At 48.1% G+C, this 23,853-nt stretch overlaps 1 protein-coding gene across 1 annotated transcript in view; it reads left to right on the top strand.

The window, feature by feature from the left end:
- Nucleotides 1-23,562, top strand: part of Mrps6 (mitochondrial ribosomal protein S6) — a 60,125-nt gene extending 36,563 nt beyond the window's left edge. Inside the window, exons 2-3 of the mRNA XM_059277647.1 lie at nt 10,737-10,876; nt 23,059-23,562. Coding sequence (XP_059133630.1) covers nt 10,737-10,876; nt 23,059-23,251 — 333 coding nt within the window. The 3' untranslated portion in view covers nt 23,252-23,562. The remainder of the gene's footprint in view (nt 1-10,736; nt 10,877-23,058) is intronic.
- Nucleotides 23,563-23,853: the final 291 nt, after the last annotated feature.

The raw sequence follows: 23,853 nt of genomic DNA, 5'->3' as shown, positions 1-23,853 counted from the left end.
CCATGGGGGGGTGTACAGGAGAACATGTAGAGAGGAGACCATGGGGGGTACAGGAGAGCATGTAGAGAGGAGACCATGGGGAGTACAGGAGAACATGTAGAGAGGAGACCATGGGGGTGTACAGGAGAACATGTAGAGAGGAGACCATGGGGGTGTACAGGAGAACATGTAGAGAGGAGACCATGGGGGGGGGTGTACAGGAGAACATGTAGAGAGGAGACCATGGGGGGTACAGGAGAGCATGTAGAGAGGAGACCATGGGAGTACAGGAGAACATGTAGAGAGGAGACCATGGGGGTGTACAGGAGAACATGTAGAGAGGAGACCATGGGGGGGGTACAGGAGAACATGTAGAGAGGAGACCATGGGGGTGTACAGGAGAACATGTAGAGAGGAGACCATGGGGGGGGGGTGTACAGGAGAACATGTAGAGAGGAGACCATGGGGGTGTACAGGAGAACATGTAGAGAGGAGACCATGGGGGGGGGTGTACAGGAGAACATGTAGAGAGGAGACCATGGGGGGGTGGTGTACAGGAGAACATGTAGAGAGGAGACCATGGGGGTGTAACAGGAGAACATGTAGAGAGGAGACCATGGGGGGGGGGTGTACAGGAGAACATGTAGAGAGGAGACCATGGGGGGGGGTACAGGAGAACATGTAGAGAGGAGACCATGGGGGTGTACAGGAGAACATGTAGAGAGGAGACCATGGGGGGGGGTGTACAGGAGAACATGTAGAGAGGAGACCATGGGGGGGGTACAGGAGAACATGTAGAGAGGAGACCATGGGGGTGTACAGGAGAACATGTAGAGAGGAGACCATGGGGGGGGGTGTACAGGAGAACATGTAGAGAGGAGACCATGGGGGGGTGTACAGGAGAACATGTAGAGAGGAGACCATGGGGGGGGGTGTACAGGAGAACATGTAGAGAAGAGACCATGGGGGTGTACAGGAGAACATGTAGAGAGGAGACCATGGGGGTGTACAGGAGAACATGTAGAGAGGAGACCATGGGGGGGGGGTGTACAGGAGAACATGTAGAGAGGAGACCATGGGGGGGGGTACAGGAGAACATGTAGAGAGGAGACCATGGGGGTGTACAGGAGAACATGTAGAGAGGAGACCATGGGGGGGGGGGTGTACAGGAGAACATGTAGAGAGGAGACCATGGGGGGGTGTACAGGAGAACATGTAGAGAGGAGACCATGGGGGGGGTGTACAGGAGAACATGTAGAGAGGAGACCATGGGGGGGTACAGGAGAACATGTAGAGAGGAGACCATGGGGAGTACAGGAGAACATGTAGAGAGGAGACCATGGGAGTACAGGAGAACATGTAGAGAGGAGACCATGGGGGGGGGTACAGGAGAACATGTAGAGAGGAGACCATGGGGGGGTGTACAGGAGAACATGTAGAGAGGAGACCATGGGGGTGTACAGGAGAACATGTAGAGAGGAGACCATGGGGGGGGTACAGGAGAACATGTAGAGAGGAGACATGTGGGGGGGGGTGTAACAGGAGAACATGTAGAGAGGAGACCATGGGGGGGGGGTGTACAGGAGAACATGTAGAGAGGAGACCAGGGAAGGTAGCAGGTGCTAAGGAAGGACCAAACAGGCAAAAAGACACGAGACATCAAAGAGGATATAAAGCTAATTGTTTTTCTTGTTTCGATTTTTAATGGTTTATCATTTTGTGGTGGGGTATGTGAATACAAATTCTATTGATAGTGAAAGTGTAACACTCTGTGCACAGTACCCTCCCCCCTTCAGAATGGCCTTTCTGCTGTAGTTCACTGAGATGTGCAGTGTGGGACTGGGTCAGTGTTTGTTTAGTGGTTAACTTAACCCTGCAGTGTGATGTTTACGTTCGTGAGTTCATTACAATACAGTGATTTTTATTAAAGAAAAGAAAAAGTTGTGGTTTTCAGGATGGCTCAGCAGATAAATGCTGTCTCTGCAAGCCAGGGGGCTTGAGGGGGACCATGGGAGCCACATAAAGGTGGGGGGAGAGGGCTGACATTGTAAAGTTGTCCAGACATCACACACACACAGAATAATAATAAATGAAGAAGAGGAAGGCTTAGGGCCTCGTATAAACTGCAGCGTGTCACTTTGTAGCGTGCGAAAGAGCTGGGTTCCTGGGAGACTCCAGATCTCACCTTTGTACCTGGAGAGAGAGGAACATTTCAGGGCCCAGGACCTTTGAATCTCAAAGTCAGTTGAATTTTGAATTGACATATATGTGGGAGAGATGGGAGCATCTTTTTTCTTTGTTCCAGACAGGGCCTTCTGTAGCCCAGGCTGGCCTCAAACTCACTATGTAGCCAAGGATGAGTTCTTGTTCCCTCTTCCAGAGTGCTGGGGTTGCAGGTGTGTTGTCGCTGTCTGTCTGTCTTTAGTTTGAAGCTCACTGGGTTGCAGTGTGTGTTGAGGGGTGCCACGGCGATTGCCTTCTCCCTGTGACTGGGCTCACGTAGTGAAGGGAGTGTTAGGTTCTATTCAGGAAAGCCCTCAAAGTCATTCTTAAAATATATCTGAGTGACAGACAGCCTTTGACTTGAGGGTCTGGAAAAGGTTGACGGAGGAACTAAACCACGTCACAGTTGAATTACAGAGTGTTATATGTGAATCATATAATGTTAGCCTGTGCATACAAGCAGCTAACAGCTAACACCCTGCTCTGTGGGTCAGTTTTTAAGATTATCCATTGGCATCCTGGAGCCGTCTAGTGCCAGGGTCGTCACTGATGGGCCATCATGGACCAGCTCCCAGCCTCCTGGAGAGCTGTCTTGTTTCTGATTTAACAGTCTTCTGCCCACCTTGTTGCTGAAATGACTTCGCAGTTGTCTGCTGGCCTTTGCAGGTTCAACCATAGCTTGTGCACTCGTTGACAGGGTAAACCCCACCTCCACTTCTTCTTAGGCCCTGGTTTTGGTGTGACAGTGATCTATGTGGAACTGAGGTCAGCCTCTGGGCTCCTCTTTTTCCCCGTCCATTCTTTTATGTTCTTTTCTTTCTCATCATGTGGCCCCGTGAGCGCATGGTCATTATTTCCCGGGTCTCCAGTCCCCACTTCCGGCAGCGCCGCTGTAGCTTCCCTTCCTTTCTTCACGACCTTGGTTCCAGGGCCCACTGGTACGTTGGGAGCATTGGTCAGTGTTCTGCTCAGATTCGAGGGCCAGTGATCCCAGTTCCTCCTGAGTTTAGTTTCACTCTGCTTCCCCAAGAGACAGTGGTAAGTTGTAATAGCCATTGGTCCTGGCTCTGAGTAACCCGGAAGCTATCTGTATGCCCATTGCTGATTATTACTAGAAACTTGTGTGAAGACAGAATCAGCGACTGTGTATGTTTTCAGGGGCAGATCTAGAATTCACAGAATTCACAAACTATGCACTTATCACTCCCCCATGTGCCCACAGTGAACTAAATTTGTTCCCAAAGAAGTTTGCTCCTAATTTGACCGTTAAGGGAAATAGGATCTAGGCTCCAAACATAAGCAGAACTGCCATGTGACTCAATAACACAACTTCTGGGCCTGAAAATAAAGGAAGAAATCAGTGTATTTAAGAGAAACCAGTATTCCCATGTGTTACAGTAATGCTCACTATAGATAAGGCACAGAGTCTTCTGTGTGTCTGTCAGTGTTGAGTGGATGATGGAGAAAACGCAGCACACACATAGTGAAATACTCAGTCATAAAAGCAGTGAGCTCATGTCAGTTGCACCAGAAAGGATGAGTCTGAAGGATGCATAAAGTGTCATAAGCAGGCCCAGGACACAAAACTGCAAGTGCTTACTTTTGAAGAAGCTAAGTAGGTTGGCCCCACAGAGGTTAAGAGCAGACTGATTTCAAGAGAGTGAGGATAGAGAGAAGTTAGTAACAGGTGCAAACAGCAGGAGGAAAGCCCTGTAGTCAAGGGAGTGACTAAGACATTAAGCCACATTTCAGAACAGCTTGGAGAATGGATTTTGTGTTCCCAGCACAAAGAAACGGCAGGTGTCTAGGTGTGGGATAAGACGGTTCCTCTGATCTGAGAGCCTCACGTTGTGTGCATGTGTTGAAATACATTGATCCGTACAGATGGACTGTTGTGTGTCCACTGGTTTTTAATGATTTCTATGACAACTTTTCATTGACTATAAAACAAATCAGTTAATAAAACAATGTTAAAGTAAGCAACTGTAGATCCTCTGATTTGTTAGCTAAGCAGCTGACGTTTTTCATACTTTTCCTGCGTGTGCATATAGAAAATGCACATGTGTTTTTATTATTAAATGTATATTTATTATTAACACATTTATTGAATGGTGAGGTGGCATGATGGGTAAAGATCTGCAGTGGAAAGAAAGAACCAGCTCCCAAGTGTTGTCCTTCTGACCTCCGGATGGGCACTGTGGCATGTACATGCCCATGCGTGTACACACACTAGTGAATGAATGAAGCATGTCAGCAAGTAAAGATCAGTAGCATGTTTGTTTGTTTGTTTATTAAAATAATTGACTTATTTTTATTTTCTGTGCACTGGTGTTTTGCCTGCATGTACGTGAGTGTATCAGATCTTGGAACTGGAGTTGTAGACAGTTGTGAACTGCCATGTGGGTGCTGGGAACTGAACCCAGGTCCTCTGGAAGGGCAGCCAGTGCTCTTAACCACAGAGCCATCTCTCCAGCCCCAATAGCGTGTGTTCAATGTTTACATAAAAATATCTTACTTGTTCAAATTCAGTGAAAATAATTTTATTGAGCATATCTGCTGTTAATGGGCAGCCAACTTCACTTAATGAAGTATGTTGGGAGCTTTGTCATAATTGTCTTTATAGTTAGACCCTTGTATGTGGGTATGCCAGATTGTTTAGAGTAAGTTTTTTAAGTGATTATGGAATTTTAAGTATATGTATTTCAGCTAATAAACGTTCCAGAAAGCTTCTATTTTTGCCAGTGTTGTAGGTAAGTTTTAAAGAAACTGAAACCACAGACAGAATACTGCCCTGAGTAGCAATCAGCTCAGGCTCCTACCTCTTGGAAACACATCTCCACATTGATTTACCTCACATTCCAGTTCTGTCCTCCTCCCTGCCCTCCTGCCCACCGTCCGTCCAGACCTTCTCTGAGCACTTTCGTTGACACTGTTTTCAGGGCCTGCCTGGAGTCTCTGCTTTCTCTAACCAGCCACAGAAAAGTGGCCGTTTGTCTGCCTTCTTCAGCTCTTGGCTTTTCACTTGCGTTTGGCCTGTGCTTTAACTGACCACTTAGCCAGTTACTGTCCCCTGTCTGCAGCATGCTTTAAGAGTAGGACTCTGGGCTTCACACTCGTCTTTCCTTTGGGGTTGGATTTCACAGTGAGCAACTTGACACACTTGTCTGGGGAAAGAAACTTTAAAAAGAATGTTTGCAGGTAAATATTTTGAGCCATAAGAAATAGTACTTGGTTGTTCCTGATTCCCTCAAAATGACAGTTTCAAAAGACTTGACTTTGATTTCTGGTACCAAGGGATTTGGCACACCCCTGAGAAATAAATACAGTTCCTGCTGCCTCCGTGGCTGGTTGTCAGGATGTGTGCATGCATCTTCTCTTCTAACGCTCCCCCATCCTGTGATTACTGTCAAGTGGCACAGTGAGGCTTGGTGGGTGTTTTACCCAGAACTGTTACTACACACGGGAAATAAGTTTTGCAGAGTGACCACTTGTTAGGCCTGAACTATGAATCTTGCAGAATTTAGTCAGACATCATCTTTACAGTCTGTTGCATTTACTGGGGTACTGTCAGAGCTTGTGTTTGTTCCTGCAGTCAGATTCTTGCTAAATAGCGGTAGAGAACCCAGTACATGAACAGGATGGAAGGAATCCATCACACCCAACACAGTGAACCAGCAAACTCTAATGTTAACAGGGGAGGAAGAAAACGACCATGGATAATCCACTCAGAACAACAGTCCACAGGACCATAGGAAATGCCAGCTCCCTCAATAATGACTTTCCGTGGAAATAGCCTTAACTCACCAGTTACATGATGCAGATTAACTCGATTGGAAAACAAGATCCAACCGTTTGTTGCCTTAAAGAGACACAGTTTACTGGCAAAGATACTGGAAAACCTAGTCAAAGGGTGAAGGTCAACCTACTGGAAAATGGAGGTTGGAAAGAAGCTGCTGTAGCTCAGCTGAGAGCAGAAGTAGTTGGAAGAGAGACGTCAAAAAACACCAAATTTTGTAATCCGCAAATGGGCCAATAAACGGAACAGTTTTCAAAAGTACAAACGCAAATGGCCAGTAAACATTTTAAAAGTGTTCAGCTTCTGTGGCCATCAGGTAATGCACACAAAAACCTCTTACCCCAGTCAGAACTGCTCTCATTAGGAAACCAAGAGCAGTGACCTCTGGTGGGAAGATGGAAGAGAGGAGACCAGAGTCACTGCTCTTGGGAATGTGAAGTGGTGGACCGCTATGGAAACCCGTCTAGAAGTTTCTCAGAAAACCAAAAGTCTAGCTACTATATGACCCAGTGATACCACTGCTAGGCAAACACCCCAAAGCTCTCAGTTTGTACCACATGGGCACTTGTACATCCATGTCGGGTGGCCACACTGTTCACCAGAGCTAGCTCTGCCCATCAGCAGATGAGGATAAGGGCAGTGTGGTGCACAGTAGAATTTTACTTAGCTGTAAAGAACAAGTGAAATCATGGTGTCAGAAAAATTAAGGAGCTGAAAATTGCATGAAGTATCACATGTTTTCTGTCGCTCTAGAACCTAGATTTTGTATATGGATACATATGTATGCGGGGATAAAGATTTTGAAACTTGAATGGGGACCGTGAGGGTGGGGAGGGGGGAAAACAAAAGTGAGGGTGATAAACAGAAAATACACATGAACTGAAGCAGAAACAGGCTGGAGGAGGGGAGGGGCTGGAGCAGGGGAAGGGCTGGAGCAGGGGAAGGGCTGGAGGAAAGGAGGGGCTGGAGGAGGGGAGGGGCTGGAGGAGGGGAGGGGCTGGAGGAGGGGAGGGGCTGGAGGAGAGGGTCTGGGCTGGAGGAGGGGAGGGGCTGGAGCAGGGGAGGGGCTGGAGCAGGGGAGGGGGTGGAGCAGGGGAGGGGCCGGAGGAGGGGAGGGGCCGGCGCAGGGGAGGGGCTAGAGCAGATGAAGGGGAGAAGTGGTAAAGAGATCAGCACAATGGAGTGTGCACCCAGCACTTTGAAAGCTCATTAAAAAGCCAGACATACATAAATTCACCTGTCAAACTGTAAACTTGTGTATTTTGTGTTTTTACACTACAGTAGCTTTAAAAGGAGACAAGATTTCTGAATGCACTGAACGTGTTGTTTTCCTGTCCAGTGCAGTCATCGGTGCTGCCCGGCTGGTCGGTCAGTCCCTGGTCGGTCGAGCCTGTTGAGCTCTGTTCCGCAGCTGGGCCTGCTGGTTACAGATCTCTTGGCCTCGTTTGCAGAGAGCAGCCGCACAGCTGTTTTTACAAGTGTTTGCTGTCTGCCCATGAGCAGTCTGTCCTGTTACTTCCCTCGTGTGTTCACACTGTGTTGTCTGCAAACGCCCACTGCGGTTATACACGTGACTTTGTTTCTTAGTATCCCGGCCTTGTCCTTAGTGCATTTTACTGGGATCTTAAAATAGCTCTGTGCTGATAAGTTTTTGAACCTAGAGGGCTGCAACTCTTTAATTTTTGTTTTATTTGAAACAAGGTCTCTCCATAGTCCTGACTGTCCTAGAACTCACTATGTAGAGCAGGCTAAGTCTGCTTCCCAAGTGCTGTGATTAAAGGCCTGCACCACCATGCCTGGGCAGCTCTTAATTAGTTCATGTGTGTGGGGTGGCACATGCGTGTGGAAGTCAGAGGACAACTTGTGGGGATGAGTTCTCTCTCCCACCAGGTGAGTCTCGGCTGCCGCCGAAGGACCGCCACTCCTGAGTCACCACTGTAGGACAAACAAGGTTCTGTGAAGTCACCCAGCTACGCTAGACCCAGCTTCACAGTTGAGCCTTGCGTGTGTAGGCAAGATGGCTTGTCGCACATTTGTGGTAGATACACATCCATTTCTTTCCCAAGGTCTTCTATTACGGACCTTAACTCTAATCTCTTGGAAGTTAGTGTTCACTACACTTTTTTTCCCCCACAATTCTGGGGAAAAAGTTCATAAAGTTTCCAGGAACCTAATGTGTTGACGTTTTCAAACAGTGTTATTTTAAAAGATATGGAGTCTTCAAGTTCAGATCCAGCAAAGAATGGGAAAGGCTTTACATTATGCAATTGATGATTTCTGTCCTGCCTCTACCTTCTCAGGCCTGACTGCTTAGGGAGTTTGCTCCAGCTAGTTGCTGTTGTGACATACAGTTCCGAGTCATAGTCCTAGGAAAAGCTTAGGACTATAGGAAAGACATAAGAAAAAATGTCATGAATACATAAAGTAGATAATAGTTTGTATACAGAAATTAACTATAAAATATTAAATTTAGCAAGCTTGCATGTTTATAAAACAAAAAGAAGCTAAAAATCATACACAACACTCTTCCCAGTCCAGAAAGCAAAATACTACATTCTTTGTGAGTGAGTGAGCGATGTCATAACGGTATGACCACGCTCATTCCCAGCCACATCCTGTTGCTCCTCCAGTGAGCTCAGGTGTTGCCAGGAGTCTCTGTAATGCCCACAGTGAGCTGATCACCGTGTGGGCAGTTCCTGTCTGGTACACTCTGCCATAGCAAAGTGAATTTTGGTTGTTCTTGGGTTTTTTACTGCTTGTAATTTACAGAACATCTAATATATGCTAGTTGACCATTTAATGCTAACCAGTGAGACTTCTCATTAAGAGGCCAGTAGGTAGGTTTTTGGATAGTCAAGTTTACTCTTGGAGTTTTGGCTTCAGGTATGAGGGGTTGGCACAGGCGAACCTTGCTGTCGTTGGAGGTTCTGCTGTAGGGTATAATGTCTCGTTAACATAAATCCAGGTAGGCACAAACTTTCACTCCTCAAGGATTCTTCAGCACCACACATGTGCTGCAAGATGTGAATTAGGGTAGGAGTAGATAGATGGAATGGTGAGTTTATGGAATTGGTGTTGAGGCTGATGGTGTTCATTGGCCTGCTGACCTGTCCAGTGGGAATTCACTTCTGTATCATCACAGCTAGGCTGTGATGTGTGGTGTATTTTAGGACGAGAGGCCTGAGGCCCTGTTGGCTTCCTCAACCATTCACAGTGTAAAACAGGTTGGCCACGTAGTGATGATCAGGTTTGGTGGCCATCTGGTATCTGATGTAACTACAAATCTGCTTTAAGGAAAAACAGCCACAAACACTTCAAATGCATGAGTTGGCTGTGTTCCCATAAAACTTAATATCTTTGGGAGTCTGCTTTATTTTGAGGTAAGGTATATGAAAAATGTTGAGCAACCTTGGTAACCAAAAACCTTTTATTCCTCTTGCAGTCTGTCTCTTTTTTAAGAAATTACATCGTGTGTGTGTGTGTGTGTGTGTGTGTGTGTGTGTGTGAGTGTGGGCTCACTTTCCCCGTGTGCATTTAGAGGTCAGAGGATAACTTGTGTGAGTTAGTTTTTCCATCCACCACGTGGGTCCCAGAGACTGACCTGGGGTTGGGTAGTGAGTGCCTTTAACCACTGAGCCGCCTCACCAGCCCTCAGTCTTTAAACTACTGACTAGTTTGAAATCGCAGCCAAATGAGTGTGTCCATTTACACAGTTCATGCTTTGACTTTGATACAAAGTGAAAGAATGTGTTTTGTTTTCTTAAACTGCCTTTATGGTAGGTAGCCTTTTTTTTTAACTGATATGATAAAATCTCCTTTTAAAAAGAACATTTCTTTGTGTTTATATGGTGTGTGCATGTGTACTTGTGTGTGTTGGGGGGAGGATTCACTCCCCTGTGTATGTGGGGAGAGAGTATGCACTTGGTGAGTGTGTACACATGTGGTGTGTGTATGTGTGTGTGTGTGCCCTCACCTGTGCCTGTGTGTGTGTGTGGGGGGGGACGACAACCAGACGTTCACTTCAGGTGTCTTTGTTGTTTTATCTACCATGTTCATTTTTACGGTCTCTCACCAAACTGGTGCTCTCAGTTTGATTTGACCGGTTAACTGGCTAGTGAGCCTCAGGATCTGCACCCATTCACACGTGATCTGCACCCATTCACACCTGTGCACACATGTGCACGCGTCTGTCTCTGTGGCATCGTCCTTTTCTGTTGTCTGCTCCCCTCCCATGTGTCTGTTCAACTCTTCATTAGACTGTGTGCTGCCATGGGGCACAGGTTGGATCTTACCCTTTGCCCTTTTGGTTGTGATCCCCAATTTCCCTGTGGGATCCAGCCCTTCCCACTTGGCTGTGGTTGGTCATGACTCAGGTGCCCTGACAACAGGCCGATCTCCTGGGATTGCTATTTTGACTCATAGTATAGAAGACTGGACAGTGATTGGCCCTGACGGATCCTGGCTGAGGCCCTTGAGAAGCCGCTCGTTAGTTCCCATCTCCAGATCCACGGAGCTGTGCTGGCCCCGAGCTCTCTTCTCTGTTTCTGTGAGCTGTCCTGTATCTTCAGAGCCCTTTGCTTCATTCTATCTAGTTAGTTAGTTAGCCAAAACCAGTTTCAGTTGCTTTTACCCAGAGATCTCTAGCAGCATGGCTTTCATTGATTATTCTAACTTTCATATTGATTGTGATTTTTTTCTTTCTTCTCTTTAAAAAACAAAACAAAACAAACAAACCTAGCCAGAGACAGCTGCTGCTTTGAAACGTACACTAGAATCCCTGATGGACCGAGGAGCCATAGTGAGGAACCTGGAAAACCTTGGTGAGCGCATACTTCCTTACAAGATCTTCAGCCATGGCCAGCAGCACAGCAGAGGCGGGTAAGTTCCTTTGTGCAGTGGCTTTGTGGGCTTCATCTTAGGAAGGACGGTCACTGTTGTGCAGATGTTCTTCAGGTAGCACTTACAGAAGAGTATTGTATTGCAGATGCTGTCTTAGTTAGGGTTATTGATGTGAAGAGACACCATGACTACCACAGCTTTTCATAAAGGAAAACATTTAATTGGGGCTGGCTTACGGTTCAGAGGTTCAGTCCATTATTATCATGGCTGGAAGCATGGTGGCATGCGAGAGGAGTTGAGAGTTCTACATCCGGATCAGCAGAGAGTGTGAGCCACTGGGCCTGGCTTGAGCTTCTGTGACCTCAAAGCTAACCCCTCCAACAAAGCCAACCCCCTCCAGCAAGGCCACACCCACTCCAGCAAGGCCACACCCACTCCAGCAAGGCCACACCCACTCCAGCAAGGCCACACCCATTCCAACAAGGCCACACCTACTCCAGCAAGGCCACACCCACTCCAACAAGGCCACACCTACTCCAACAAGGCGCATCTCCTAATAGTTCACTCCCTCTGGGTCTGTGAGGGCCATCTTCATTCAGATCACCACAGATGGAGAGGTCAAACTGGCTTTAGCAGGCAGGTCAGAACAGAGCTGAGAGTAGACAACAGCCCTGTAGGCTTCCACTGGGGAAGCTGTTTTCAATTTCAGACTTCTTTTTTTTGACGTTTTACTTTTGCCTTCAGAAGGCCTTGGGTTGCAGATATACAAAGCAGGCTTCTTTGGACCAGCTGCCCCAGAGAGAATGATCCGACTTCCTCCACACAGCGTACAGTTTTCTCTCTGGGTGTGTTTTGACCAGGGCTCTACTCTCTGGCACTCAGAACTTTGTGCCTTGGGCAAGCTTCTCCGGAGTCCTTGAGCACTGACTTCAGGTCTCACGTTTGCGTTGTCTTGGGCATGGAAAGAGGCTGCAGCTGTGTGCTGGTCAGGGCACTGCTTTATTGCTGTGGGTTTCACGCTGTGGACTTGGGTTGTGCTGTATTTCAACCTGCTGCTGGGATGTGGCACACACTACAGACATCTTCGTTGGCTCCCCTCGTTTTGTGTCAGCTTCTTGAGAGCGCCTCGCCAGAGTGCCTGAGTGTTGCTAGGAGACAGGAAGTGCGCAGTGGCTAGGCTTCTGTAGTCGTAATGACAATGAGGGATGGAGCATGTGTGCGTGTGCATGGATGTGGCATAGTGTGCGTGCATGGCAGGTTGCACATCCTTAGTCACACATTGATGTGGCTTTACCACAGGAATGTGGATGTCTTTGCCCTTCTGTTTAAAGGAACGTATGCAGTCTGTGCAGAAACAGTTAGCTGTTCTTACGTAGAAGGCGACAAGTCGTTGTCCTCATCCATATGGTGCTGTGGGGAATCCAGTTGGAGTGTCCCTTTTCTGTCTGTCATCATGAGTTCCGTTGCCCCCTGGCATTTCTTTAACTGCCCGAGCCCACACTTGAGAGCGGCTGTGTTCGCTCTTCTGGCGGCAGGCCTCCATGTGTGGTGCTGGAGCATGTGTGGCCGGGGCGGAGCCAGAGCTCATCTTGAGGTGCCCACCTGGCAGCACGTGCTTGTTGCAGGCCCTGCCCAGGTGCCTGTTCCTCACCAAGGATCGTGTTTCGGTCCCTTTGGCCATTGGTGTTGGAAGAGCTCCTAGGAAGGGAGGGGCACTGACTTCGCTGTTCTCCGCATGTGTGGCTACTACGTACCAGGAGGAGGGAGTCAGGGGTTGTACTTGTGCTGCTGCTGGGAAAAGTCATTGCCTGCGTTGGTCTGGTTAAGGTCCTATTTCAAAACTCTGTGTCTGAATACTAGTGTACAGAGATGCCGAAACGAAAACTAGGTGTGTGACGTCGGTGCAGCATGGGGGCCTTACACGGCCTGTCTTTCTAGAGACACAGCGGGACAGAAACAGGGAGGAGCCCTTCAGTAAGAAGTGGTGCTCGTCAGTTTCATGTGGGCATGGGGTGTGTGTGTGTGTAAAAGTGCAGGTCTGTACGTGCTATAGTGCGTGAGTGGAAGTCAGAGGACAACTTTTGAAAGTCGGTTCTCCCTTGCCACTCTGTGGGATGTAGGATTGAACGTAGGTGATCAGGATTATTGAACGTAGGTGATCAAGCTCCTTCACCCCCAAGCCATCTTGCTGGCCCAAGCATGACGCTTTATTTTTACATACTCATGAATATTTTCCGTGCTGGTGTTTGGTAACTGAGCACTGAGGCCTAGTATACTTAGAAGTGCCCGAGTAAAGGTTTCTCGATGCCTGGGGGCTTTATCCAGCCCCTCCCAGCCACTAAGCCTAGCCCTCCTGTAGTAGGCGTTTTCTTCAGTTGACAGATTGCTTGTGTGCAGTGTGCATAACCAAGGTGCTGCACACGACGTGTCACATAAAGTGCACTGTTAAGATGGTAAGAAACAGAATAGGCTTGCTGACCACACATTTAGCATTTAAAGCTTGGGTTCATTTCAGCAGCCTGGAGGTTGTGACAGGTCCTTGCAGTTTGGACAAGGTACTGATTCAGGTTTTTGTGCTGTGTGCATGAGTCAGTGTTGTTTAGCCGGCTATTTAAATGGGCCTGCACGCCCTTGAGGAACTCACGTTCCACGTCTGCTATGATCATGTGTTCTAGGAGATACAGTGTGATTCAGTGGCACCCACAAGTCTTAGGATGATTCTTGGGCTCATCATGGTTGCTGGAGTCATAGAGTTTTCAATCTGTTGGAAGTCTCGGTGTGTGTGCTAACCTAGGTAGCAGCAATGGGGTGTGAATAGAGGTGCCCTCACAGCAGTAGTGCCTGCACAGGGCTGACAGGCAGTCTCTGCCACAGAGTTACTTCTCAGCATGGCGGATCACTGCCACTGCCAGCCTCCCTCTCACGTGCTTCTCCACATTGGCCCCAAATTATGCCAAAAATGAAAATGTCATATTCCAAATACTAATTTGGTCAGACCCTACTTGAGAAGCAGGTTATATTCTAGAGACTGGTCTGCAGATCCCTGTTACTAGGAACTTGTTTGCTCACTGGACAACTTGATGGTTCAATTCCCACCCATCCAGAGACAGTCCCTGTCTCCAAGGGCTGCGGAATTGGGTGGGTTGTTTATGCTGAGCTGAGGACCATCTTAAATTTTTAAAAATGTTCGTCTGGCTGCCGAAGCCTGGTCTGCTCACCCTTCTCAGAGATGGAGCGAAGGGCTGGGACACCTGTAACTGTGTGCATACGATTTTTCTATGCTCCTAAGGGCAGCATGTCCTAAGTCAGCTGGCTGCCAGGTCATTGGGAACAGAGCAGAGTTGAAAAGATTCCTCTGCTGCTTGGGCCTGGTGGGAGTGGTTGGGAACTTTGGGGCTCCTGGATCAGCTTTTCAATGGAAGCTCTGGCTTCTGTGCCCACATGTCACTGGGCAGTGCCTGGAAGCCACCGGAGTACAGCGTGGGGCTGCTGGTCTGAGACGGGCAGGGAGTCATTCTTCGCTCTGGATTTGCTCTGGTTCCTCGCAGGCCTCTGGATGATCTCCTCTTGTGCCTTCACAGCCTGAGGCCTGTCTGTTGGGTGGAGAGGGTACCTCTGTGGGTGTCCCTTGCTGTCTTACACTAGAGTGGGAGCAGTGGAGGGAGATGCTCCATTGAGCCATGCTTAAAAAGGGCTAGCATCCTCCCGAGGCCTCGTGATGGCCGCCGCAGACACAGCAGCCGGCCTCACTCAGGCTGCTCACCCTTCGAAGCTCTTTGCACCAGATGGGGCCGGGGGAGAGATTGCTAGAGCAGAGGGGAGGTCTCTGGTGCTGGGCTTGTGTGTCTCTCAGGTGGCCTGTGACTGACCACGTCTATAATGGAACAGCTGGGGTCTGGGCTGACCTCATGTCCATAAGACTCTTTAGGTGTGGAAGGCCTTAAGTTTGGTAGGTGCTTACAGCAAAGCTCTCTGGCTATGTGCAGGACACTCTTCTATTTACAGCTGAGCAGAATGATCACAATAGCCGCCTCTGGTGGATGAGTGGAATTTTACTGACTTATTCCCTAAATGTGTCTGCAGCTTACTTACTCTGAGCACGCTGGCGCCCTCTCTGGAGGAGGTTGAGTCTCCTCTGTAGTTTTCCTATTCGTTAACATTTCTGTGTTCTTATGTTTTCCTGCCAGCATGAGTCAAGGCCGGTGTCCTGGCCCCATATCTGTGTGTAGGTGCTCTCTGCAGCTTGTTGGGGGCAGGGATGCTATGTCCTTGAAGGTTTCTTTTAAGTGGCATTTCCCCAAGGTTTGTCGAATTACTGGTTTTTAAAATGCACGCGACCCAACAGATAGAAAGGGAAATGGGTTTGTCTGTAGACAGCCCTTCGGCTTTAAGGGGAATAATTCGCTGCCTCTCTGAAGTCTGAGATCAGAAAGGTTTAACCAAGACGGTGTAGCAACAGCCATGCACACAGATTGCCTCTTGTCCTCTTGTCTTCAAACAGGTTCCAAGATGCTCTGGGGCTGCAGAACCCTCCCACCCCTCCCAAACTCCCCCACCCCCTGGGAGCCACTGAGCCCTTCAGTGGAAAATTCCACCGTCTGCCATTGGGAAGGGGAGGGTGTCTGAGAGGGACAGTGACAAAGAACATAACTCCAGTTTAGCGAGCTCTTTTTGTGGGCTTCAGACAAACGGAATTGGAAAGAATGCAGCCTTTCTCCCTAAGAACACTACCAGGGAACATCTCTTCCCCAGCACCTCCAGCAGTGGGGCTGGGGGCTCAGGCCAGGGCAGTGACCTTGCTGAAGGGCTAGGCCCGCTTTCAGAGCAGCAGGAACTGGAGTCGGGTTCCTTGGGGAAGCTCTGCTGTGCAGGGAGCCAGCTTGGGAGCATTGTTCCCAGTATTGAGCATGCCTGCCCTATGAAACCATTTCTCAGAGCTTCTCCTCAGATCTCTGGAGCTCTGGTCCTCGTGGGGAGTTTGGCGATGTTAAAGTGACTTAAGTTCAAAGGAGGGTGAGTAGTCACCCTCAGACTGTTTGTGCAGAGGAAGTTCGCTGCCCTTGGCGTTGAACATTGCATCTGTAATGAGATGTGCTTTAGTGTACTGTGTCTGTTTGGGCCCCACCTCTCCCCGCTCGGCAGCAGTGAGCGCCTCACTTCCACTACTGAGGGTTGGTGTGCAGCTCTGTGGAGAAGGGATGCTTGGGAGAGAAGACGTCAACTCTGTTCATGAGAAGGTTCCGTAATTAGAACCACACACAGGAAAGAGACCTTCAGATGTAAACACTGCTGGGCTCTGGGTTCAAGTCTCCCTGCCATAGGGATGCTCGCACCTCCTGGCTGCCTGGTGTGTGTTGTGTTCTTCTGTGTGTGCAGCATGTGACTGAAAAATGCTGAGGTGTGGAGTGTAATCAGAGTTTAGATTATTGCACTGATGTTTTCCACAATGATTTGTCCACTTACTGGTTCAGTAACTGATGAAAATAAAAACAGAAAACGGAAACTAACTAGCTGGAGTGTTTCGTTCCTATGGTTTATTAGAACGCCCTCTTGTAGGCCTGTCAAGGCAGTTGCAGAGGGGTCATAGTTCTAACTCCTACCATCGGTGAGGGACTCATAGTGAGATGGATGGAGATGAGAGGATCCACATACTAAGACTTGAGTGTTTTCTTTCAGCCTTGCCACTCCAAGACACAGGAAGTCACCGACAGCTTTAGGACCCAAAAAGTTACAGAATTACAGGTCATAAGTGATAGAAAGGAAAATACAGCTCGACCCCTTGGTGAGCGCCAGAAGCATCCACAGTTGTCCTGGTGTGGCGCCCATCCTTGTCCTTCCCCTTCATCTCAGCACCTCTGTATCCAGCTGTGGAGCCTGCAGCAGGGTGGAGGGAGCGGCCCCTCCATCGGAGCCATCCTCTGCAGGATCTCGGGCTTTATGTCTCTGTCGGCTTAGGCTGTCAGGAGACAGGCAGCATGCCGGCCTCAGAAGCGGTCCATTCCCCTGCAGCGCTGTGTAGGTGGCACAGCTGTGACTGGATCGTTCTCAGTGCTGTTGTCTGTGGCCCACAGCTGGGGGAGGATTGCTGCAGCCTGGCAGGAGGGGGAGTCCTGTGGGAGTTGTAGGGCCTGAATTTCTTTTAGCACAAAACCCTAGTGACTTTTTCTTAATATCAACTGGCCAAAGGACCATTCTAGAAGCCTGAAGTCCTGTGTACTTAATTGCTTCTGCCTTCTGAGGTTTGGCTGCAACACACATCCGCTTAAGTTTGCTAGATAATAGTTAAGAAAAAAGGATGCTGTCTGGAAGCAACAGCTCTTTTTGTGTGAGAAGGCCATGTGGGTAGACTGGGCCACTCAGGCACATGGGTTGAGTATGGCCCGTGTTATGATATATTGCATGGGGGACCCCGAGGGTATCCCGCGTGTGCAGGGAAACATGCTGGCATGCTGGGCAGACGCAGCAGCAGGCCGGCAGGCTGGCGGGCTGGCGGGCGACCCTCGCCTTGCAGGCATGGCGGCGAGGTGGTGGCAGTCATTCATGACCCCGACGCTGCATCCACGCAAAAAATGATTCATTATAATAGAGAAAAGACGATAGGAAAGAGGGAGAGAAGAGAGAGAAAGGGGAATAGAGAGGGGCCGAGGGGGGCACACCTTGTGGGAGGAAAAGCAGAAGAGAGAGAGGAAGGGGAGGGGCCTTTGCCAAAAATGAGGCTTTTACGACAGGACGCAGGACGGTGCCAAGGGACGGGTCAGAATATTAACATCCTGTACTTAGGGTGCCTTGGTTTCCGGGCAGGAGGAGGAAGCTTGGCTTTCAAGGAGAGGTGACTACAGTATATCAGCCCATCTCTGAGCTACTTGCCCCTCCTCTGTTGGGTCTTTCCTTTTCATGGAAATTTCCATGGTGTAATGGGGAGCCAGGGGAGTAGAAGCAGTCTTTGCCCACATCAGCCCCAGGCACAGATCCGTAGAGTGATAAGCTTGAAATGACAGTCACACGCTGTGGTTGTGGGCACAAACCCACTTGCAGTTTGGCCAGAGCGCGTGTTTGGGTTTGGTTGCCAAAGGACTGGGAAACTGGAAGAGGTGAATTAAAGAGTAAAGGTCACAAGGTTTGGTAGCAATGAAGGCTCCCAGAATCCAAGCCACGACCTGTTCTGAAGACGACCTCCAAGCCTTGGCTTTGTCCTTGCAGCCTGCACAGTCCTGTAATTCACTGTGAGAGGGGAGGCGCGTCCAGGAACTACAGTCTGGAGCCCTGGTTCCAGGTTCCACTGGGGCCTGAAGTAGACCAGTTCTCTTTCTGGTTGTCACTTCCTCGGTTGAAGGCGTTAGGCTCTATTTTCCTGTCTGTCACTTGGAGAAGACCTGGTCTGTGAGTCCTCCCTGTGGCCTCAGGCAGCAGGGTGAACTGGGGATGGTGATAGAGGCTCCCTGCGTCTGTTCTTCTTGATGTTAGATTGTGAAGTTGAAAGGAGACCATGTGTAGGAGACCATACTCTAGAAAACAATGCTGGACCCAGACTAACACTCAGCCTCTCCTCTTAATGACACGCATGAGATTTTCACTGCCCTCCATCCTTTTCCCAGAAGATGTTGAAGAGGTGTGAAGGCACTTTGGAAATTAAGGTGCCTAAGACTCTTCAAGATCTGAACCAGAGGTGTCTGGGACACCTGGCTCTGTGGTTCCATCCATCCTTGGGGATTCTTTTTGCTCTTGTCACAAAATGGTATTTAAAGGCTCTGGACGTATGCGTCTAAGGACAGTTTGGTAAGCGATGAGTAGGAGGATGGTGGAAGTGTGCCATTGACTGAAGAGGGTTGAGTTGGCTGTTGGCACCTGTAAACATACTTTCTCCTAGACCATTTAGACTTCTGCTTACCGATGTGCTTAAGAAGTCTGTGAGGGGGTTGAATGGGAGGTAGAAGAAATCAGTGCTTGCTGTTGACAGTACTGTGGGTAAAACCAGGGTAGTCTCAGAACTGGTATTTAAATAAGTTGACTTACAGACCATAGAAAGGGTAGAACTTAGAACTTAGAGAGGGAAGGCATGGGGCATCATAGGCTGGCAGTAGTAGTGAATCGTTACAGGGCACAGAACAGCCAGGAGCAGGCTGAGCATCCCCCGTGTCACCTGCCAGTGCAGGGCTCTGCATGGACAGGCAGGGACACAAAGCCAAGTGACAGGAGCCTCCTCAGAGAGATTGGATGTGTCCAAAGATTGCGCTGTCAACTCAGGGATGGGAGTCAGACAGTGGCCATAGCTGTTGATGATGGTTGGGAAGAGCATTGGGATTAATACTGAGTAAAAGAGTAATGGGCAGTGGGAAGAAAGACATGCTGGGGCTGTGTTGGATTGAAGCATGCCACCTGCCACCAAGTAGCCAGAATGAAATGAATGAGCCAGTAATGCTGGCAGTTGGCATGGAGGAAGTGGTTTGAGATAACCCCCACTTAACGTTTCAGGCTCTGCTTCCTAGCCTTGCTTAAGGTACGTAATCATGATCTAATGTTGAACAAATGAGAGCCATTCATGAATTGGGTGGTTGCAACTCTTAATTTTGTGTGTGTGTATGTGTGTGTGTGTGTGTGTGTGTGTGTGTACAAATAAATGGAATTAAGCCTTGGAAAGCTTGGGGGTGTTGGTGTGTAGTTCCCATAGTCATCATACGTAATTATCTATTCAGTGAGTAAAGACACAAGTTACTGCCCCAAGAAGCCATTCTAGTGGTGTGGTAGTTTGAATGAGAAATGTCCCCTATAGGATCCTGTATTTGAATCCTGAGATTCTGTTGGTGCTGCTGTTTGGAGAGGCATGGGCCCTTGAAGAGGTGCAGCATTGCTGGAGGAAGCCCTTGATTGTGAATGGGCTTTGAGGGTTTATAGCTACATCCCATTTCCAGTTCACTCTGTGCTTCCTGTGTGCAGTTGAGATGTGCTCTCTCAGCTTCCTGTTCTGTCCACTGTGCATTTCCTGCCATTATGGACATCTAGCCTTCAATAACTTTAAGCCAAAACAGACCCTTCCTTAAGTTGCCTTTAGTTGTGATGTTTTTTATTCAGCAACAGAAAAGTAACTAATATAGTGATTTTCTCTTTGGTTCTAATTTGTATCTGATTGATGACTTTTAAGCATCTGTCTTACTTAGAGTTTCTCTTGCTGTGAAGAGACACCATGACCACAGAAACTCTTATAAAGGAAAACATTTAATTGGGACTGGCTTACAGTTTCGGAGGTTTAGTCCATTATCGTCATGGTGGGACATGGTGGCATGCAGGCAGACACGATGCTGGAGAAGGAGCTGAGAGTTCTACATCTTGATTTGCAGGAAGCAGAAGGAGACTGCATGTCACGGTAGCTTGAGCATGTAAAACCTCAGACCTGCCTCCACAGTGACACACACACTTCCTCCAACAAGGCCACACCTTATGATGCCACTTGCTACCGACCAAGCATTCAAACACACGAGTCTATGGGGCCATACCTATTCAGACCAGCATGGCATCCTTTCTTGTACTTTATCATCTCTCTGTTTGGTCTGTTCATTTACAACTGTTTACATTGAGACTTTTTTTTTAACTTAATTTGTTTATATTTTTAAATTCAATTTTTGAGAGTTCTTTGCATGCTAGATTCAGGTATATTATCTGAGATATAATTAGCAAATCCTGTCTGCAGCTTGTCTTTTTACTTAGAGAATTGTTTTCAATTTTGATGGTCTATTTTATTGTGTTTTTTTTTAAATTATGAATTGTACTTTTTTGTGTTGTCTGATGAATCTTGGCTTAATCCCAAGGTCACCAAGGCTTTCTTTTTACTTGTTTTTCCTAGACATTTAATAGTTTGATTTCAATCTGTTCCATTTTTGAGTTAATTTTCCTGTGTGGTACACGGTGTGGAACAAAGCGCACTTTTTCAAGCATTAAGAACACTGAATTGGTGCACCGCTGTGCCTGTCTGCCTGGGTCTGTCTAGTCATGCTGTCTGGATCACTAGTGCTTCTTCAGTCTTGAAATAGGTGATGTCTGTTACTCAGCTTTATTCTTTATCAAGCTCTTTGGCTGTTGTACATTCTACGTATTTCTATATGAACTTGAAAATTAGTTTGTTGGCTTTTTTGTTTGTTTGTTTGTTTTGTTTTTTTGAGACAGGGTTTCTCTGTGTAGTTTTGGTGCCTGTCCTGGATCTCTCTCTGTAGACCAGGCTGGCCTTGAACTCACAGAGATCCGCCTGGCTCTGCCTTCCAAGTGCTGGGATTAAAGGCGTGTGCCACCACTGCCCGGCCATTTGTTAGTATTTTGATTGAGTTGTTGGAACTATTAGTCAGATTGGAGAGAATGACCATCTAAATAATTGAAAAATTCTTACCCATTGTCAGAATAAGTAAGAGAATAAGAAACTCTGCACTGGGACTATAGATGCCGTAGTAAACGCATAGAACGTGGACAGCGTTCCATAGAACGTGGACAGCACTCAGGAAGTTAAAGCAAGGGCAGACGTTTAAAGGCACAAGGAGACTGTGTAAGGCACTTAGACACAAAGTTTACTTACTTATTTAAGGAGGTTGAGGCGGGAGTATCAGTCAGTCTAGATATTTGCTTGCAGCAAGCTTTCTTGGACCGCCAGCCCCAAAATCATGACATGAAGACTTATTATTAATTATGAATGCTCAGCCTTAGCTTAGGCTTGTTTCTAGCTAGCTTTTTTTTAAAACTTAAATTTACCCATTTCTATTAATCTGTGCGCTGCCCTGAGGCTTGATTTCCTAATCTACATACTGTCCATCCTGCTTTCCTGCTTCCTCTGTGTCTGTCAAGCACCTCCAGTTCGGGTCTCTCTTCTTCACTGTCAGCCCCTTTCCGTGTTCATGTCTTCAGCTGCTGTTGGCTCGTTGGTGACCCAGTTCCATTAGGTTGCTTACAGAAGCAAGGATGAAGGTCTGTTTACAGGCGCATAAGCCTGTATAACCTACGTAAGAGCCTACATGGCTCCTTCCCTGCACTTGGACTACAGGGGCTGGCTGAGAGGAAACTTCCTGCCCAGGTACTGTTTCCAAAGAATGCGATGGACTGTAAACAGATCTACCATGCTTCAGTTTCATCAAAGGAGGCCCGACGAGAGCAAGGCGTGAGGGAGACAGTGCAAGGTGTGGACATGGAGTCTGGCTGCTCTGTGGGAGGTGGTCAGCAGGCCTCCAAGAAGACATTTGTCAGAGACCTGAGGAGTGGGCGGAGCTCTGTGGATTTGGGCAGGAGGAGCATTGAGGACAGCACCTCAGATGGGATTGTGCTTCTGAGTTCGGAGAGGCATGGCTGGAGAGGAAGATCATCTCACCCAGCTAGAACATTCCAAAACTGCCGACAGTCTCTAGCCACATTATCCAAATCAAACAGTGTGGAGGAGGCTAAACCCTGCCCTTGCCCTCTTGGAGTTTTTGAGCTCCCTAGCTGGCCTGAATTCACTGTAAAGAGCAGTTGGCTTTGAACTTGAAGTGATCCACCTGCCTTTACATCTGAAATGCTGGTATTACAGGTGTGCACCACTACACCTGGCTACTTTTGAGTGTGGACAGCGGGGGTGGAGAGGGTGGGCAAGGGACAGTCCTTTGTATCATTGTCCAGCAGGGTACTAACAAAGTTTTGGACCATAGCTGTCTGTCATGCCATTTAGCGTCAGTCTGGCATGGATAATGAATATTCTGTCCTCCTGAAGGGCCATGCCATTTTCACTGTGGTCCTTGTCAGTTCTGGTTCCTACAGGGTGGCTCCGGGTAGTTATTTTTCCTTACTGTGGGACATGGCTGACTGACTCATGGTCTTACTGTTCCTCTGAGGGGACTCAGTCACTAGATAGAAAATTAGAAGGCCCCAATGTTTCATAAAAAGAATCAGTAGATGATTTAGAGTTCCATTCTTGTTGGTAGGTTAGAAAATTCTAAGTACACAATTCCACAGTTAGTTTGTATTATTTCTGCCGTGCCCGATGACACCGTGCATTGTGCTGCCCTAAAGCTGGTGTAGAATAGTTTCCCAGGACGACGTAATGAGGAGCCAGTCTGGAGGGAGAGCGGCTGTGCCCACTGCCCTCTTCCGGCTTTGCACGAGCGTGTGAGTAGTGAACTCTGTCTGGGAAGGGTAAAAGTCACACCACTGACACAGCAGCAGGACTAGTACATTCCAGATAGGGGAATTCATCCATTTCTGTCTTGTTGCAGGTATTTCTTGGTGGATTTTTATGCCCCAACAAGTGCTGTGGAAAGCATATTGGATCACTTGGCTCGAGACATTGATGTGGTTAGACCAAATGTTGTGAAACATCCTCTGACCCAGGAAGTAAAAGAATGTGGTGGCATAGTCCCAGTCCCACTTGAAGAAAAACTGTATTCAACAAAGAGGAGGAAGAAGTAAGAAGATTTTCCGGATTTCGGCCTTATATCGAATCCTAAGTGCACATCGGGTACTGATAGGTTATTTTCTAGGATGCCCATGCCCATGCCCCTTCTGCTGCAGGAGGTGGGAACTGCTCGCTGAGACCTGCCCTGGCATCTCCAGTGCCTACAGACCAATCTTGGTTTCATTAGCATTGTGTAATTGTCAGTAGGGTGTCCACCTTACCGCTGCAGCATTTGGAGAGAAAATTGTTTGTTATTCATACTTGAATGTCTTGCAAAACTAATTTGAAAGCAGAGAGCAGAGTAATAAACATGACTTTACCAATCTGACTGTGTATTGCCTCCCCGCTCCCCGTCCCAGCACAGTGTACCCCCAAAGCTGGCAGCTGTACTTATGCTGTGATACCCCACTGTGTTAGGAGGACTCTGAAGTCTGGGACCCAGGTGAGCTAGCTCCTGGGCGACCAGACAGTCCACAGAATTAGCGCTCTCTTTCCCTGTCTACACAGCAGTAGTCCTTGGAGGGACACGAGTGTTTGGGGGCAGCTGAGCGTCAGCATTGCTTCCTGCCGCCCCTTCCCCACTGGCTTCCACCCCTTCCACCACTGTCCCTCAGCC

Source organism: Peromyscus eremicus, chromosome 12 (assembly GCF_949786415.1).
Source record: "Peromyscus eremicus chromosome 12, PerEre_H2_v1, whole genome shotgun sequence".
Classification (NCBI taxonomy): domain Eukaryota; kingdom Metazoa; phylum Chordata; class Mammalia; order Rodentia; family Cricetidae; genus Peromyscus; species Peromyscus eremicus.
Note: the sequence above shows the minus strand (reverse complement) of the source record. Positions and strands in the feature narration are given on the sequence as shown.